The 20,174-nt window shown below is 37.4% G+C and overlaps 1 protein-coding gene across 2 annotated transcripts in view; it reads right to left on the bottom strand.

The window, feature by feature from the left end:
• LOC127838027 (crystallin J1A-like) overlaps window positions 1-15,128 on the bottom strand; it is a 59,735-nt gene extending 44,607 nt beyond the window's left edge. The window contains exons 1-8 of one of the 2 annotated variants that reach the window (XR_008029614.1): window positions 14,960-15,126; window positions 13,818-13,994; window positions 9,179-9,277; window positions 7,469-7,570; window positions 7,035-7,191; window positions 6,043-6,233; window positions 5,236-5,375; window positions 3,297-4,588 (exon numbers count right to left, since the gene is read on the bottom strand). Coding sequence is in view for 1 of the 2 variants with exons in the window: in XM_052365529.1 (XP_052221489.1) it covers window positions 6,044-6,233; window positions 7,035-7,191; window positions 7,469-7,570; window positions 9,179-9,277; window positions 13,818-13,994; window positions 14,960-15,026 (792 nt within the window). In the remaining variant the exon portion in view is untranslated. Of the gene's footprint in view, window positions 1-3,296; window positions 4,589-5,235; window positions 5,376-6,042; window positions 6,234-7,034; window positions 7,192-7,468; window positions 7,571-9,178; window positions 9,278-13,817; window positions 13,995-14,959 lie in introns of those variants that run through there. The other variant, XM_052365529.1, reaches the window with a different exon arrangement.
• Window positions 15,129-20,174: the final 5,046 nt, after the last annotated feature.

Here is a 20,174-nt window from a genome sequence, read left to right as displayed (position 1 = left end):
TGTTTAGTTCAAAACTTAACTGGAGGATTGTATTATTATTATTATTATTATTATTATTATTATTATTATTATTATTATTATTATTATTATTATTATTTACCATATTTATATAGCACCTTTTTCATTAATTCACACGTTCAAATGTACTGTACAATACAGATGCATGGTTCAACCAGTTAAATAAACAAAGACATTTAAAACTATGATAAACAATGATAGATGAACACATATAAAACTAATATGGATGGAAACCTATATAATACGTGGACATGAATGACAAGCATATATAAGAACAATTGTAAAATATAGTATTTAAGAATTAAAGCAAAGTATAAGAAATACCTATAAACGCTTAAGAAATAAATGCCAAGCTAAACATAGAATAAACGTTTAAAATTACTAACTAAAGTGCTATAAGATAGATCAGTGCATTTAAAGCAAACTACAATGGCAACAAGCGGCAGTACTAATACAATGCTAATCACTGTCTATAAAATTACTTACACGAATATTCTTCTGTCGAAGTATCTCTTTTAGCATTTTTTCTCCAGATCGTGGGTATCGCTTGGTAAGCTTCATAACAGTTTCAATGAGCAGTTCGTCGCTGACATCTGTGAAATTGTACTTCTTCAGACCATAAGCCACCATTCGCCAATAAACTGTCCTCTCAGAAATGGCAAATAAAGCCGAAATTTCGTTAATAGGAAAACCTATGTCCAGCATGTCCTCTAGTATTTCCTTAGGATTAGTAAAGTAATGTGCTCCAGCTTTTGAATCCGACTGTGGAGGTTTGCGGCTGCCAAACTGCACACATGCAGTCCTAAGTTTCATAACGCCAAGCCTTTTTTGAATTCCTAAACAGTTTAACTCATACATTGACAAGTGACAGATGATATCTGGCGTATTTTTCCCTTTTGAATGCATCAATATATCTGTGTAATCCAATATTTAGCAAAATGGTATCCATATTTTTTCACCTCCTATTTATCATAATGGGTGTTCTAGAAGAAAAACTACATTTGTATAAACATCTTGTAAAAACACACTACGTCACACACCAATTACTTTACAAAAAGTAAAAACCACTAAACATGTATCACGTTTTGTATGATATTTATGCCGCATGATATCAGAGCACGTGTGAATCGATCCACCATTTTATGCTTTCTGTACCTAAGAAATCAAAATGAACCAAACATAACGTAATGACAACCGAACATGATGTCAACTTAAGCGAACATGATGTAAACTTAACCCAGCATAATGTCAACTTTACCCAACAAAATGCCAGCTTAACCCAACATAATGCCAACTTAACTCAACATAATGTCATCTCAACCGAACATAATGCCAGCTTAACCCAACATAATGCCAACTTAACCCAACATAATGTCACCTTTACCCAACATAATGCCAACTTAACCCAACATAATGTCACCTGAACCCAACATAATGCTTACTTAACCCAACATAATGTCACCTTAACCCAACATAATGTCAACTTAACCCAACAAAATGCCAGCTAAACCCAACATAATGCCAACTTAACTCAACATAATGTCATCTCAACCGAAAATAATGCCAGCTAAACCCAACATAATGCCAACTTAACCCAACATAATGTCACCTTAATCCAACATAATGCCAACTTAACCCAACATAATGTCACCTGAACCCAACATAATGCTAACTTAACCCAACATAATGTCACCTTAACCCAACATAATGCTATCTTAACCCAACATAATGTCACCTTAACCCAGCATAATGCCAACTTAACCCAACATAATGTCACCTGAACCCAACATAATGCTTACTTAACCCAACATAATGTCACTTTTACCCAACATAATGGGAACTTAACCCAACATAATGTCAACTTAACAACAAAAGGCAGTTTTGGCGTTCCATATAATCATCTATAAATAGAGTAAGAGCTTGCTGATCTCTCGTTATCATCTAAAGCTCACTGCCAAGCGCCAATGGCGACCAACGTGTCTCTTGCAGTTCTCCACAGACCAATGCAGGGGAGTACTTTAGTAGGATTGTTCATAAGATGTGTAAGCCGCACAGAAGGCAAACTCTATTGAGCATTTGTATTTATAGCGGGAGGTACCAGGTTCGTGGATACGACTGGCTGCACACTTTTCACTGCGCGGCGACCCTGTGAGCAATGGCAGTGACTTTGTCAAATTTCGAGCGTGGCTGGGTGACATTTTACAAAGTCATTTTTTATAATGCGACATTTTACAAAGTCATTTTTATAATGCATTCATTTTTTGATTGTTTTATTTCAGAAATTTAAACGTATGATTAACACTTCTGAAGAAACTTCTAGACTTAACACAGTAGTGATACCAAACTTGCAACCCTCACTACAATACCCAAATAGGCACAACTGACTTGCAACCCTCACTACAATACCCAAATAGGCACAACTGACTTGCAACCCTCACTACAATACCCAAATAGGCACAACTGACTTGCAACCCTCACTACAATACCCAAATAGGCACAACTGACTTGCAACCCTCACTACAATACCCAAATAGGCACAACTGACTTGCAACCCTCACTACAATACCCAAATAGGCACAACTGACTTGCAACCCTCACTACAATACCCAAATAGGCACAACTGACTTGCAACCCTCACTACAATACCCAAATAGGCACAACTGACTTGCAACCCTCACTACAATACCCAAATAGGCACAACTGACTTTCTGACAAATATCATGCCTCTGATTTCAATGGTTCAAACTGTCGTGTGTCCTAGCACAGGGACCTCTACAGGTACCTGACTAGCATAAAGTCTTAAATGGCGTTGCAATTACCAGCTATTGCCTTTTAAATCTCAACACACGAGTTTCATGCTTTCACATACATGTTTTCGTCATGCGAGAGATTGGCGCCCTTTATCGCGTTGAGTGTCGTCCAAAATAGGCATATCAACTTAACCAAATGTCACGTTTTGTTTCAACATTTCTGCGGCCCAGACTTAAAGGATAAATGAGTAATATGTCAAAATGTTGTATTAGTCAACATTGTCGCGTTGTTAAATACTGCATTTTGATGTGGTCCGCCTTAAAAGACGACATTCAATAGTGATATATACATAGTATACATGAATACCATTCAAATAAAAACAATTACTTGATGTACGCGATTATGTAATAATTTTTATATAGTGCCACGTCGAACAGTTTTATAATCAGATTTTAAACATGTACTAGTTTTAGTTCACTGATATTTCCATACAAACAATTGGAAAACATAAAAAGACAAACACCTAATAATAACAAATGTTACATCTTTATTTTAAAAAATCGTACGAAATGCATAATACTTGCTGAAACACGCTGTTCATTTAAGTTAAGATTAGTAAACGTAAAAGACGGATTCATCATAAACACGCCAGCCAGATAGGCTTATCAGCGTGATTAATCATTAATGTCAAACTACATTTACTGATCTCATTTCAAAGCAACCAACGTGCATAATTCGATATCAATTTTAATGTGAACCAGCATATAAACATCACAATATCTCCATTGAAAATGATATGCATATGTTATTACCAGAGACTGTTATTACGTTCATATATTCGAAACGGTATCTTTGAACATACATGTAAATAGTAAATACATAATGGATTATCACAACCAAACCACACTACTACAATTTGCATTATAATAAATACATCAACAGAAAACAAACAAACGATCACACTATTAACAACTGTTCATGTTTTATGAAAAAGATGTGATGACTAGACCAATAATAAGGTTGATGTACCAGGGTGCAGGATCATGACTTTATGGGGTTCAGAAACGGATGATGGAGGATGTAAACACAACGGTAAGCGGCGCATTTATTCAAGTAAATTTTTAACACAATTTTTTCTGAAGAATTTCAACTAGTGCATTAAAGACATGTTTATGAGGCTTGCGGCAATGTCAAAAAAGCATACACGTTACTTTATTAAAAAGCCTGTGTTCTTTTCCGTAAATTCGATGTTTACATTCATCTACAAGGTTTTGCTGCACGCAACCTGAAATCTTGGCACCGATTTCAGACGTATTCAACAATGTATTCTTAAATCTTAAGATATCGACAAAGACTGCAAGAAAAACTGCCTTTTATGCTCAAAAGAATTTTTCAAAAATATTTCAATAACTTGAGATATTTGCAAAAATAAAGTTCTTAACGGTGTGTTTTCATACTGTCAGGCCCCTGTGTGTAAACCCCTGTGAACCCCGTTGATCCTGCACCCTATTGCTATTGGAAAGGAATGACTCAATTGGTGTTGCAGTTATGAAAGCTGGTTGGTTGCCTTTCTTTTGGCAATATTGGTTATCTGTTGGTAACGAAATGTCTTTATTCTGCTTATGGAGTTATAAAAGCTGGATGGTGGCCAGTCTATTGGCCACATAAATTACAACTTATTAAGGAAATGTCGTTATTCAGTGTATTGTGGTTGGAGTTATAAAAGCTGGATGGTGGCCAGTCTATTTGCCAAGTCGATGATCTCTTGATATCGCAGAGTCTTGTCCTTCCATGATTGCGGTATGCTTTCCAATCCGTGCTGGAACAAACATTGAATTCAGTTTAAACAGTATGCTGCAATTGTTTTTCTAAAAACACATTTAAACTTACAAACATTGAATACAATACATAATGCAAACAGGTGGATGATATTGTGGAACTTTTTTTCAAACATATCTTTGTCAGGACGAAAAGAATATATATTATACAGCCCTATTATGGCGATTTGGGAAACACAACACGTATGGTTGTACTACCAAAAACGTGTATTTAAGAGAATATAGTATTCTCCGCTTAACTTTGGCCCTAGCCTTCTTGAATTGAATATCGTGAATCAGATATTTTAGTCTCAAATAAATATTCACAAAAATAGATTTTGTTTCGTTGTCATGGTTGAGATTTTGATCATTTGTGCTACTTTCGCACATGTGTGATAAAAGAGTCTGTTAGACTAATAAAAAGATTGTGAAAAAAGGATCTGGACTATTTCTGTCATTGAGTATTCATACACTAGCGGGACATAATCCATGTATCACAAAAAATGAAGAAAAAAAGGTTTGGTCGACGTACCTTACGTATTTGTGGGAGTTGTACGTTTTTTTGCATACCGTTTAACCTAGTTTTTAAGTTTTAGAGGGAACTTACAGGAAAAACTACTTTTTATCAACCTATCAGACGACACCCTACCTGCGCAGCCAGGCATGCGCCAATGAAGCCACTACGAGAGGCGTTACAGCCCCCGGCGCGGAAGGTGCCTTCCACAGCCGTCTTGTAGCTACTTCCGGTCAGCATGCCGTGCACCGTCGATTGGAAAGACTTCGGCAAATCTGCCAACAAAGAAATTCAATAAAAGCAATTTCAATCATGAAATAATAAATGCAAAAACGGTACCGGTATATAGATTTTCACCATGGTTGAATTGGTATTATACCATTCAGAACCTCGTCTTTATTTGAGTGAATTTGCATACAGAGATGATCAGAATCAGCTTAAATGGACCAGTAGCAACTTGTCAATAAATGATGGGTTGGCAAATAACATGTTTATATATCAGTACATTATAACAACCCTGGTACATCGCAAATACCCGAAATGCTTCATTACTTTAACCTAGATTAATTTTAAGAATTCGTTTGAGCACAGAGTGCGGTTTGTAGTAGCATCCGGTTGCACAATCCAACCAATATACTATGTGCTCTTAAACACGAATATCGTTTCTGCAGTTGGCAAATGTGTCCGGAGCTTTTATTTGAGAATTGCGATCCGGATCGTAACATTTTGTGAAAACCTCATCAAATCCGTCGGCGCAAACGATTGACCCATTTTATGTACCGATAGTAGTTTCAATAAACTACATGAAGTTGATAAGTTACTGAATAAGATAGCATAAAAGGGCTCAACTTGTTTTGAACCCACATATTAGATAAAGAGGTACCCCCCCCCCCACACACAATTTTTCTTTTAATTTCGGGAGTATGAATTTTGACATCATACGTCAGTTGTTCGTGAAGTCTTTCGTTGCCTGGAGATGTGGCACGTTCTTCTTTCTCACGACTTCTCTTAAGAACGCCACCATCGCCGTGTCAAGTTCCTGGGGGTTGGAGCGCCCCGCTGTGGACAGCTGTCTGATGACGTCATCAATTGCGTCATCGCTCGGGCCGTGAAGAATGTAGTACTCTAGAAGTCTAAAAATGTGTATGTGACTGGTATACCTTGTGAATACGTATACATTTTATTCTTTTCCGACAAAAGATTTATGTCAGGGGAGAACCTATTCAAAATTCGGCTGTGCGTACTACACTTTTTTAAAGCTTAAGAAGGTGCCAAATGAGAGACGCAATTTGCAACGCCACGTCGCGTACACTGAAGCCAACGGAAACCATTAAAATCAGATAGCAATTGTTCATTTAAGACACGATCGCTTAAGGCATAAACTTTAAAACTGTCACTACCTACGTGTCCACCAAATGGTCTGTTTATACGAGCGAAAACTCGAGAACGTTCTCAAGTAACAATAAAATTCCTCAAAAATAACTAGATATTTTGTGTAAAAGTAGTTTTGCATTCAACTGTTTCAAACAAGTGCTTATTGCTTAAGTAGTTATTTGTTATCCTGTTGTTGGCAAAACATTGGATTCTACCAAGTAAATGTGATAACAAAATTAATTTAAGCACATGAAGCTAAAATTTTCGTAGCGGCTTCGAAAATAGGTTTCACCTTTGAATCCGCAAACGTAGCATTTTGTCCGCATTTGTTGCTGGCTTGCAACTTCATTCAAAATATTACTAACTGCATGGCATGATTTTGTTTAGAAAGCACTCAAAGGAACAGATTGATTTCGGGAATCATTCAGAAGGTCAACATCCCGATCATCGGGAACCGCTAATAATTACCAGATATACTAGTACCAAGCGCTGCCATTCCCTCGGGGTGGGGTGGGTGGGTGGGGGAAGCAATGATAGCCTTGGTGTATTGCAACAAGTACCTGGAAGCAGTGAGACCCACGGCAACCGCGAGGTCATTGTTCTGCGTCTGGCGGATTACTTGCTCCGCGACGGAGAGCATTTCCGGTCTGCCGGCGTACAGCGCCACCACTGGAACAACGCGTAGGGCGCAGTCGATCTGCTCGTCGTCAATGGCACCTGCAATCGGAAGACAAACAGCTTGCGTTCTTACATTTTTAAGCAGCGTACTTAGTACTGACCAACCGGGTTTTGTCGCAGCTGTTTTACAAAAAAAATTCACTTACACATGTGACAGACTTCATAATTACATTCCTCGAAAATCTTATACATTGCCACATGCTCGTTCGAATATAGGTAAACATGTATTAATAATGTTCTTTGTAATTATACTGGCCTACAATCAGCATTTGTGATCTTGAACTTCATTAGACATTTACTGTCCCATATCGCTTACCCGTGACTTCTTTCCCCTCTGCGAAGTTTCTCAGGAACTCCTTGATGCTGGCGTGACGCCACGGGCCGTCTATCGGGTACTTGGCGTTCTTTTTGGCGATGTCTAAAATAATAATCGTGTGTTCAGTTCGAAGATCAGTATCTTCCGCGCCTCCATCTGCCTAATTTGAGGATCCGTCTCGGCATTCCTTCCAAGTTCATGCACCACACAAACGTAAGTTACGGCGAATGTTGAATTCTATCGACTTTTTCAAGCTATTAAGTTTTTACAAAATTTCTTGCACCCACCACTGCGTTAACCAAACAGCCAGTGAGTCAACATTTTTTATTTGTTTCACGAGAACTTTTATGTCACACATGCGTCGGTTGGGGGAGGAGCAGGAGGAGGAGGAGAAGAAGAAGCAACAACGACAATACTTATCGTCAAACAATTATCATTCAATTACAAAGGACAGTAGTTTTTTTTTTTTTTTTTTTTTTTCAGACTTATAGATTTTTGACAGTCAATGCTTACCAAGCTCGTCTAGAATAAGCATGTTTTAAATAGATGTTATAAAAAATGACTAAGTTTGAACATATGTACGAAAGTCTTTGAACATTAAAAATGTATTCAATCATTAAAACTACATTCAAAACCTATTTATAGCATTGCTTGTACATGTTCCATGAATACTTCACCAAGTCGGCTTGAATAATAGATAAAATTCACAACTGTTACTTTTATGTTATGGGCTTTGGTCGAAATACTGGTCATGGATTCCATTTAAATATCCATGTAAAACAAAAGAATAAAAAATATTGGCCTTATTTTCCAATTTTCAAAATGCATAATATATGTCGGCAACAACCAACAGCTGCTAAAGGCGCGATATTCAAATGCGGAAATATTGCAGACTCATTTTTATATGACTGACCTGTGTGAAAGCACACATTGATGGATATATTTTTATAATGTAATTCTACACCGTTAAATAAACTACGGTTAATGTGTTTTATCCTACATCTACATGATTTTATATGCACATTAATTACGACCCGTTGGATAAAAATAATGTTTATCAAACACTTTGCCTTTATCACAAGTAAATGTACATAGGGATAATTTGTCTTGTTACTTTGCTTTTGCGTGGATTGGTTTTGGAACTATTTCGAGTGGCGTTAACGGGAACGATCACAAACAATTTTAATATGACTACGCAAGGTTATAATTTAATCTGTTTTTGCAATTGTTTTTAGCAATTAAAGACTTTTTTTGCATCGGGAACAAATTTAAAAAAAAAGTAGGATAAATAGAATGCTATGTTAGTGTGATTGTCAACTTATATCTATTCTACTCATCTCAGAAAGGCTGATTCGGCTCGGCAAGCCTCGCCATGTAAACCTTTCTTCAACTCGTCGTAAATTCAAGTACACAGTCACTCTAACATAGTATTCTCTATTTATACATATAATATTACAAGCATATTCTGCATTACGTATTTCGAGTGTATTTATGCCGTAACGGGCTGCGTGTGTTTAAATCTTGAGTATAGATGATTCGATGGAACACTCTTTGTTACAGAACATATGTAACCTTAACATAAAAACACAATCTCACAGTGAATCTTTCTCTGAGTTTGGTAAACTCACTGCGACAAACCGATCATGAACACGCTTATAATGAAGACCAGTAGAGTGTATAAACAACTAAGCACGAGCATCGACATCAAACCTGCTTTGTCCTTATAAACAGCGTTGACTGGATTTTCGTATTTGCTGTTTGGTCCGAAACATTCCAACGTAGATTTCTTCAAGTTCTCAGGATCGAAACCTAAAAGGGGAAGAATACAGTGACATCGGCCATATGCATAATCCATTATTTCCATCCAAATATTTATTTTTGGCATTATCGAGTCTTTTTTCTGGGTAGACCCAGTACTTGGTTTCTAAAGAGTACCTCTTAAGAACGCTCCAGTATAGAGTATTGAAGATCGTTTGGCTGACACCTTATCCATAACGACCTCGCGGACTTTAAGCGACATTTTCTCAGACTTTAACATGTATTGAAGTTTGTCATTAAATGCTTCAAACTGGTATATGTAAAAATCGGAACTAAATACTTTCAGTAAAAACAAGAATACATTTGAAGAAACAATCACTGGCCCTTGGATTAAAAGTCAAGCACTTAAACCACTCGGACATCCGTGCTCATAAAGTGAATGGTGTACTTAATACTTAAATATATAAGCAACGCTCGCAGTGTCATAAAATATTACGATAACAACAACAGAACTCTCCAAATTATGTACTCCTTTCGCGTTTGAAACGCTTTACATTTTTTCAGGTTTTTGAATCGTCAAAAGATGGTTTTTGTTTAGTATTACTGTTTCCTCGCAAATATCATAACTAAACGAAAATTTGCGAATATGAAACATTTTTTTCTTTTTTTAACAAAACGTGGAAATGTCTCATTAAAAAAGAGAAAGAGAAAAAATAGGGGAAATCACAGACTCTTGTACTTAACAGACCCTTACCAAGTTACAAGATATATATTTATATGGCGTTTCTGTAAATGCCAACCATATGCAAATAAGGAAAGTGTTGTTTCATCTGCTTGATTGCACTGGGGTATCAATTCTGTTTAATGCTAACAACAGTGTTTTCTGAGTCTAAAGTCCGTTATTTATACTTAACGTACGGGACGATTTATTAATACGATCGAAACTGATCTAATATTTGGAATACTCGTGTACTCAACGAAAATCTTATACACAAATCGTGAATCGATCAAAATAGCAATAAATATAACAAACTGCTTTGCCGTTGCTGTCCACAAAGGTTTTCATTAAAGTGAACGCTTCGTCTCCATATTTATGACAAGTTAGTGATAATGGTCCTGTTTTTGCATACAGTTGCTACAAACAGATTCAACGAAACCTCTTTGTACACGCCGTATATATTGACACTAAAGCAGATAGGGTAAACGACGTTATCGTTTATCTCAGTATTGTGAACGAATCGGAGTCGTTTCATATGTGTTTGCAATGCAGATTTATTTCTTATTCTATACGTAATTAACAATTAAACCCGTATACCCTTTAATTGAAAATTGCAGCTTCCAAGCGCACCCGTATATTGCAAAATAGAACATATATAATGTACATGAGATGATTCAATTCGAAAACAAAAACAAGAGCACCGCATAACGGGTGCCAACGCTCGGCTGCGGACGCATTTTTTAATAAATGAAAGCTTATCAGATTTTTTTAGAGGTCACAGTGACCTTGACCTTTGACCTAGTGACCCAAAAATGGGTGTGGCGTGTAGAACTCATCAAGGTGCATCTACATATTGAAGTTTCAAAGTTGTAGGTGCACTCCCGCTGACTTACGTTACAATGAGAGGTGCGTCTGTACGACAACGCGATACGGCGTCATAACTACAACGGTTACGGCTTCTTCCCACAGTTTGTTGACGATACGGGACGTTGTTTAAATAAATGGTAAATAACGGTGATTTTGAATAGTTTTTGTATGTGTAAGCCAATGTTTATTTCAATACGGATATTGTGTTCCTCTTTCATAGCTTGCCATGTAATTTATTCCTATGTTATCGATAAAGTGGAAGTTTTACAGACCTGTATAGACAACTCATAAAATCATTGGAATATAATTCAAAGTCTGATATTAAACAGAAGAAAATGCAAACAAACGTAAGCAAAAACGAATATTGAATCAATCTTATCCAGATCTGCCTCAAAATTAACTGCATGTAAGTGTAACGAGATAAATTTTGATGAATTAAAATGTTACGGCGTCTTACAGAGAGTGTTACAGTGCATTTACTATAACATGTTTAAGGTTACGGTATAGTATCGACGGGTACTGGAGGTTTCGGTAAATAATAAGGTTACGGTATAGTATCGACGGGTACTGGAGGTTTCGGTAAATAACAAATTTGGTAAATTGTATTTATATAGTAAATGTTGTGGAGGTTTCGGTAAAATAAATCTTTATAGAGGTATACCTACAATGAGGTGTGAAGGACACCTTTTATTGGCTTACATTAGGGGCATATATTTGCAAACTGATTAATTGTAATGTTAATTGATAAATTAATTCAATGCCTACAGTAAAGAATTTAGGGGCATGAATGAGCTACCACTGAACTTTTTAAAAAGAATAATTTTTGGTACCAAACCAAAAAATGTAGATTGAATTTCAAATGTAACTTTATTGACAGTACATTTACGATTTAAATAAATCAGTACTTTTTTTTAAGATTTGGTGCATTTATTTAAAAAAAAATAGTTCTTTACATTCTTTACAGTAATTGAGGTAATTAGTAACTAAGTAATTATGTTAATGATTTACTCAATTTACTCAATTGAAGGAATGCACTTTTTACAAATTGTGCATGAAAGAAATAAACTCATGATATTTGTTTTATTCTTTTATTTAATTTTTATTCATACATATATACATTAATTTACAACATGCAATATATAACAGTGAAGATACATTTCAATAATATCAGTCAGTTTTATTATGTTATTTTATTTGTATACATATATACATTTACATAACACAATACACAAGCAGATTTTAAACATACAAGTACATGAAGAAACTCATCACATTATTCACTGTCACACAGAGTTCAGTTCAAAATCATTTAACAGTTCATTCGTCGTCGTCAAACATGGTGCACCGCAGTTGATGGTCCCAGGGCGTTGATGTGACTGATGGTCCTCAGTAGGTCTGTTGTCGACAGTTTTTTCTCTTCATAATCGTCCCAGGCTTGGTGAAGTCTCCCATGTATTTCCACAAATTTCTTCCTCCTGATCTTAAAGATTGCCCCTAGAGTTTGTATTATACGGATAACTGGGGCATGAGAACAGATATCCCTTCTGTTTTGTGGCAATATGCGTCGATGTACACGGTCGGGGTTTTCCCTTAGGCACTTCGTTGATGTTGCAATCAATGATGACCTCCATACTCACGTCCAAAATGCTACTATCGTGAAACGAAATCTCCATAGTTGTAAATTTGACTTCCTGCAGGCGCTGTAACGCTGTAAAGAAGGCACCGTAACATGTCTTAGTCGTAAGAGAAGATACCGTAACATGTACACGGAGTTGACATGCAACAAATATTTTGCAAAATCGGATAGAAATCACCAATAATAGTATACACATGGGCATCACATGTTTGTAAAAGAGTGAACTTGATACAAATCATTGAAAATAAATATCGTGACAGAAACTGCAAGCCAGAAAGAACGAATTAGTTGGATTTCTTTTGTTTAGAGCTTGAACTTCTTTCTTTTATCATGATTTCACGCTAGAAAATGTCTCGATAGCTTAGGTAGCTAGTAAAGAAACATTAATAAATGAAAATAAATGCCATATCCCGTTTTACGTGTATGTTTAAACAAAGAATGTACCTGTATAAACGCGTGTGTATGTCTAACTGTCAAGACGCTGTAACCGTTGTAGTTATGACGCCGTATCGCGTTGTCGTACAGACGCACCTCTCATTGTAACGTAGTTCAGCGGGAGTGAGGTGGAAGCACTTTGATTTTAGAGCAAAATGTCAAGGTTTTAGCACGACGCCGGCGGACGGCGGACGACGAGCTGGCTATGACAATACCTAGGGTTGTCTCCGAAAACAGCCGAGCTAAAAATCAACTTTCATCGTATCTAAGCATGAGTTTGAGACAAACAGCTCCAGATGATCTTTTAACGTTAAAGGGGCTTTTTCACAGATTTTGGCATTTTTTTTAACTTATTCATTAAATGCTTTATATTGATAAATGTAAACATTGGATAATAAAAGCTCCAGTAAAAAATCAAGAAAAAATTAAAAAAAGGAAAAGAACATTGCCCGGAGCAGGTTTCGAACCAGTGACCCCTGAAGTCCTGCCAGAGTCCTGAAGTAAAAACGCTTTAGCCTCCTGAGCTATTCCGCCGAATACCCAATCTTGATGTATTTTATACCTTATATAAGCAATCTTCGTAGTTTCACAAAATTTAACGACAAAAACAGAACTCTCCAAATTATTCAATCGTTCCGCGTTGCAACGCTTTATAATTTTTAGGTTTTAAAATCGTCAAAAGATGCATATAATGGCTATATTAGAGCATGGTTAATGTTCAGTATTACTGTTTCCTCACAAATATCATAACTAAAACGAAAAATTACGAATCTGAAACAACTTTTTTCAATTTTGTCAATTTACCAAAGCGTGAAAAGATCCCTAAAAATGTCGGTACCTACATATCCACATACTTAATAAAGAACTACCAAAACTAACGCAAATCGGCCATGGTAAAACAACAACAACAGAGAAACTTAAAACAACTTCTCTACCGTTGCTATCGACGAGTGATTTCAGGATGGTGAACGCCTGGTCGCCATATCCACTCAGCGCTCCGCACGGCAGCGTGTAGAATGGGTTGGCGGAGGGGTCCCAAAAGGCGACGTCCTCGCGCGTGCCTACGAGCGCGTGCAGCTTCTCCAGATTGTAGATCCAGTGCAGGGGTTGGGCTGAAATAAATGTCGATCAATTGAGGTTTTGTGAGCGTTGAGTCGTTGATATTTTCATTATTTTGTGACGGTTTTCTAGAGATTGTAAACTTTTCGGCACGTGCGTAAAGTGCCGTTACAGGTTAGCCTGTGTGCCATGCACAGGAACGTCAGCTTCCGCGTTTATGGAAATTTACGTTTTAAGGAAGTCTCTTTAAAAATAAAAAAAACAGTCTTGGTGGAAAGTTGTCGTCCCTACGGACTGCAAAGACTTCTCCGGGACGACAATTTACCAACCTGCATACAGCCCTTCTTCCCAAGGCGAGGCTCATTTAATATGGTTTAATTTTTAACATGATAAATTAATTTAATATAATAATAACGTGCGCACGTTATAGTTATTACGTGCGCGCGCGATAGCTTTTACATGCGCACGAGATAGCTATTATGGTCGCACGCGGACGCTTGGGCGTCCAAACGTTATAGAGACCGCTTAAAGGGGCCGTCCAACAGATAAAGCGTCGTATCGACGTGATTCGATATTTTGGGAAACTACGAGGATTGCTTACTAGTATATAGCTAAACAACACATCCGCACTGAATGTGAGCGTGGATGGTCGAGTGGTCTAGGCGGGAGGCGTTTTACTCCAGGAATCCAGGGATCAGTGGTTCGAACCCTGTTGAGGGTTACTTTTTTTCCTTTTTTAAAATTGTATTCTTGTTTTTTTTACTGGAGATTTATAGTTCAAATGTTTAAATTTATCAATATAAAGCATTTAGAGCATTTAATGACAAACTTCAATGCATGCCAAAATGTTTTGGACGGCCCCTGTAATAAAATATTTCCCACGTTCCCTTTGTGCCACCGTACACAATGATACACAGTTCAATATAAAGTTATAGCGACCTCTAAATAAAACAATGTACGTAAAAGCAGCAAAAGGTCAACCAATAACATAACACGAATACAAATTAAAGTTCCTTACCTGCAGCGTCGGCCACCAGCGCGCCCACCACCGCGGCGACCCTGCGTTGAACAACTACTGCCATCATTTAAGAGGCATTCTGCAAGCTCATGTGATAACTATAACAATTTGTCGACTCAGTTGTTTGAACTGGAGTACACTGACGAATGTGTTTACTAATAACCCGGGGTTTATATAAGTGGACTACATTTTCATTGATGCGTGGAATTGATAAAAGTACGGTGTCCAATGTTGACCACATCGAAACGATCGCTTATACGTTGAGCACTAAATGCTCGCAATACCAAGCATTTATTGTTGCTTTATACAACGGCTGTTTAACCCATTTATGCCTAGTAGACTCTCCCATCCTTCTAAATTGGATCAATTTATTTCCAAAATTAGGTATGTCAAGTATATTTATCTCTATATTTAGCATATTTCTTACAGAAATTCCTTTAAGCAAACAGCGCAGACCCTGATGAGACGCCGCATCATGCGGCGTCTCATCTGGGTCTACGCTGTTTGCCAAGGCCTTTTTTCTAGACGCTAGGCATAAATGGGTTAATAAATTCGCCAACTGCATATACTTCTTCAACATGCGGACATAAATCAAAACTCATAATACATTGTCTGATGAATTGTGTTTAATTTAATGATTGACTTCCGGACGAATACGGTTTTGAAATATTAATTGTAAATAGAAAATTTAACACGACTACTGTGACGTGTATGAAGCACGCCGACGTCAATTAACGTAAATTCAATGTAGTCCTCAAGTGAAGATCGGTGTTCATAGAAGATCAAATACGCTCTATATAGATCATGCAGGACTACACACTTCCAATGAACAATTAATAAATTCAATTGTGTATATCTAATATGAAATTGTATTTCTAATATTTGGAAATAATGCAATACAGTCTGCGTTAACAAAATGTCTGGCCGGCTAGCGTATAGTAATGGTACACGCGTTTCTCACCGAGGTGATCCGGGTTGATTCCCCGTTCCCGGAAGCATGTGTGGTTGGTTGGCGGTCACCATACAGGACATACGGGGTTTCCTGTGGATACTCTGGTTTCACCACACGTCACAAGACCATTCCTAAATTGAAAATCTTTAAGCGAGAACCAAATAGCTTCAAATGGCACCTATAATTGAAAAATCGTCCCACGGGTCCACCTAAAATGCAGACTCAGGCGCGGAAGGACTTAATAAACTTCGAAACAAGTTTTGACAATTGAACGCAACTGAATAACGTCAAACGACATTCAATTTTTGGAAGAATAAGAGAAACAAAATGCTACTTGAAGGCAACAGTTCGTAACGTCATGAAATTTACATGAAATAACGACAAGGCTTGCTTCAGGTTGCTAGAAAGTGGTACCTATTGATATCACACAATCACCATGAATCTAAAGAAAATGTAATTAACATTTAACATATACTCGTGTAGGCATTACATTTATTGTGCCCCTATCAAGCAGCGTGGATGAAAAACTGCGTTTGGAGAAGAACGCTCCTCGAAATTATGAAACAGCCCTCGTATTATTTAAGTTCTCAATGGGCCAAACGCGTTAGCATACTCATGGGTTTGTATGTATATTATAGAACATAAAATAGAACAAACTCAAATCGTTACACTACGGTTACACTCCATCGTATGTGAGAGCATGGAACGATAACTATGTTGGGAGATAGACACACAATTAGTAACAAAACATTCATGTAACTTATACGTGCATCTAAATGCATTTTTATGTATGTAATCGCTATCATTAGTTAGTAAACAAAAGTCGGTGAATGTGCATCGTTGCACTGTTCTCACGGGTCAAAGTTTATTAACTTTGTTTATTTACCGCGAATATAGATGTACTTTTATCACCACTACATAATTATTTGATTCGGCAAAACAAACAAAATAATGTTTGTTTTTGTGTCGTTATTTAAGTTAACGTTGACGTTACATTTATCATTAATAATTATTATTTTTATTTTTATTATGCATTTTATTACTTTATTTTAAGTCAGCGCCCGCGAAAAAATAATATAACTTTTTAAGTACAATCTTGTTTTCAAACTCGCATATTCTAATACAGAGGTAACACTTTATAGATTCTTGATTTTTACGACTTTAATTCGTTTATATAACCCGATAGTCAGTTGTAAACTCTTATTAGCTAGAACATGATAAGTTCGCGTTATCTAGAACAAGACCATGTTCTAAATTGTGTACCTATCAACATTAATATTCGCTCAGGTAGTTTCTATTAATACATCAATTCAAGGCCTAAAATGAGGTATATTTACTATCCACCAGTTGCATTCTAGTTCTAGCTTTCATACAAATATTAAATACAGCCTAAGTTGATACATACAAGTACTTAGTAATACTCTTATGGTCTTAAACAATCCAATGGTTTCTTTACTCATTAAGTAATATGTTTTATTATTTTGTGTAGCATCACTGAATTACAAATAATAATTGACAGCTTCACAGTGTGGGATCCCGAACCGAGATCTGTATGGACGCGCATGCGTACAAGCGTATGTTCTTGCGCCTCCCTCCGCGCCGAACTTGTAAGGACCCTGCACTCCTGTCCAATTAACGCCGAGACTCGTAAAATTGTTACGAATTTTGAATCATACCTGCATTTTCCAAAAACAATAAAAGTACTTTTAATGTATTTTTTTTACGTTTAGAAGTACTGGTGCAGTGTCTAAATCCGCGACATTCGGGAAGACATTTGAACGATTATGAATATTTATTAAGCGATTCGCCCAAAAATCCACATAAATCAAATATTTTTAAATACTTCTTATCATTTCTATAATGTATGAAATCAATTGAGTCGTGTTCTGAGAAAACTGGGCATAATGTGTGCGCGTAAAGTGTCGTCCCAGATTAGCCTGTGCAGTCCGCACATGCTAATCTGGGACGACACTTTCCGCCTAAATTGGATTGTTGCTAAGAAGAGACTTCATTTAAACGAAAAATGTCATAAAAGCGGAAAGTGTCGTCCCTGATTAGCCTGTGCGGACTGCATAGGCTAATCTGGGACGACACTTTACGCACAAGAATTATGCCCAGAATTCTCAGAACTCAATTTCATTTGTAGAACTTTTGAACTGATTCCATCAATACGCAGGGGAACGGAGCGCTGTTTAAGCGATGTGATTATAACTGTTATGTTAATTGTTATATACAATTCAACGTTCACTTCAGCGGTAAATTTGCAATTATCTGCCGTATTGAAATTAAAAACATAAAAAAGAGAGTTAAATAACAATCAAGATGCATGAACATAACACGATGACTCGACTTTATAATGGGCACAATGAGGAGATTCTGAATTGCGCAATTAAGTACCATGTTAACTGTGTCGCTTTTCTTACTTGCAGAAATAGCCATTTGGTTTGGTTTAAATTTATGTTTAAATGAATGTTTAGGTGAAAATAGTCATATACGCTTTTAGCCCATGTGATCATACCATGCTCATGGTGAGCTTTTGTGATCTTCTCGGTTCGTCATAACACTCAAGAGGCCACATGTATTGTTCAGTCTTGAAACCTTGTCACATGTGGTAAAAAAATATTTCAGGAGTTGAACTTAAAGAAAAGGCTTAATAACAGTATTTAAGTCACATGCATAGTCCGATAATAATGAAACTTGGTGAAAGCATTAGTTCTTATGATGTCTTGGCTGGGCTCGAAATTGGTTCCAAATTATTGCAAAACATGGACAGAAAAATATAGCTGCCAGGAAGAGATGCGGTTTCCTTATATGGGTGTATGTGGTGTTCAGGGTAAAGTAAGTACTTTGTTGCTTGGTAGCAGCTCTCTCGGGAGGACGACTCCACTGGTTCTCACATTACACGCAACTCTCAACTTCTGGTTCCGGGAAATTGACCTGACTTACCCTGGTTAACGCTTCTGCCGGCATGAAAAACGAAGAGAGGGGCCTGACACGTTTCGCACGACCAGCTAGAAGTTCGTGGAGAGGAGATGGGCGCCGCCAAGAGTTACTTACGGTAAGCCCATTGAAAGGACATGATGAGGAAAAGGCTGCTTTCATCGTTAGGAAGGAGGCAGTCAACATGCAGCGTCATCAGTTGCACCCCATTATCAAACAGGCTCTTCTCCATCCGTATCCTACCGAGACCCCACAACATCATTAATATTCAGGTATACGATCCTACATCAGACAATGGAGACGAGGAGATTGAACAGTGTTATGAAGAGTAAGAGCGCATCATGGCACATGTCCCGAAGAAAGGCATCCTCATCGTCCAAGCGACTAGAAGGCCAAGGATGGACAAGACGCCTACCTATACTGGTCAGTAACGCTCGATTGGGGATTGTCGGCTCGGGTACTACTTACATGTACCTCGGGTACACATAAGTATACTTACATGTACCCCGGGTACGGTAAATATACTAAGACGTACCCGGGAATTTTAACGCTAAATCGGTCGTTGTCGACTATAGTTTTAAAATTAATTATGTTCATAGTTATGTCAATTTTCTGTTAAATTGCATCTTTATTATCGAAACTCATACTGAAAAAACATGTGTATGCAGATCTTTTAATAGAAGTTTGATTCCTAATTACGGTAATCGATAGCGCGTTTTACGACATCGGCTTTTGGGCGGGAATAAAACTTAGGTACAGTCTAATATCGGCCGGGAACGTTTTAGTATATTTACCGTACCCGGGGTACCCGGGATACACGTAAGTAGTACCCGAGCCGACAATGACCAATCGAGCGTCAGTAACAGTTGTCAGATTTGTTTTATGGGAGACCGATAACAGAGGGCTGAGACCTCTTAGTTCGCCAGAAGCCATCAACTCACACAGGCTAATACGCTCCACCCACAGAACAGCGTCCTAGCTGGCATGCTCCATCCGGGTAAATACACAACCAGATCGATTTCATTCTGGCTCAACAACGGTTCAAATCAAGCATAAACGAGGCGTTCACTATAGCGTTTCCTGACGCAGACATCGGCAGTGACCATGACTTAGTGTTCACCACCATCAAGCTGAAGCTAAATAAAAAGCGCATCACCAAGAATCCTCGCATTAGAATTGGCTTGGAGAAACTGAAAGATCCAGAGATAGCAGAGGCATCTTAACCACAGATATATGCGGCAAAATCGCAGCTCTGAACATCGTTGACAATGACATCTAGACAATCACCAACAACATCAATAAGGACTGCTGTCATCGGCCGAA

The sequence above is a fragment of the Dreissena polymorpha genome, chromosome 7 (genome assembly GCF_020536995.1).
Source record: "Dreissena polymorpha isolate Duluth1 chromosome 7, UMN_Dpol_1.0, whole genome shotgun sequence".
Classification (NCBI taxonomy): domain Eukaryota; kingdom Metazoa; phylum Mollusca; class Bivalvia; order Myida; family Dreissenidae; genus Dreissena; species Dreissena polymorpha.
The sequence above is the reverse complement of the archived record's forward strand: the minus strand, read 5'-3'. Positions and strand labels throughout refer to the sequence as shown.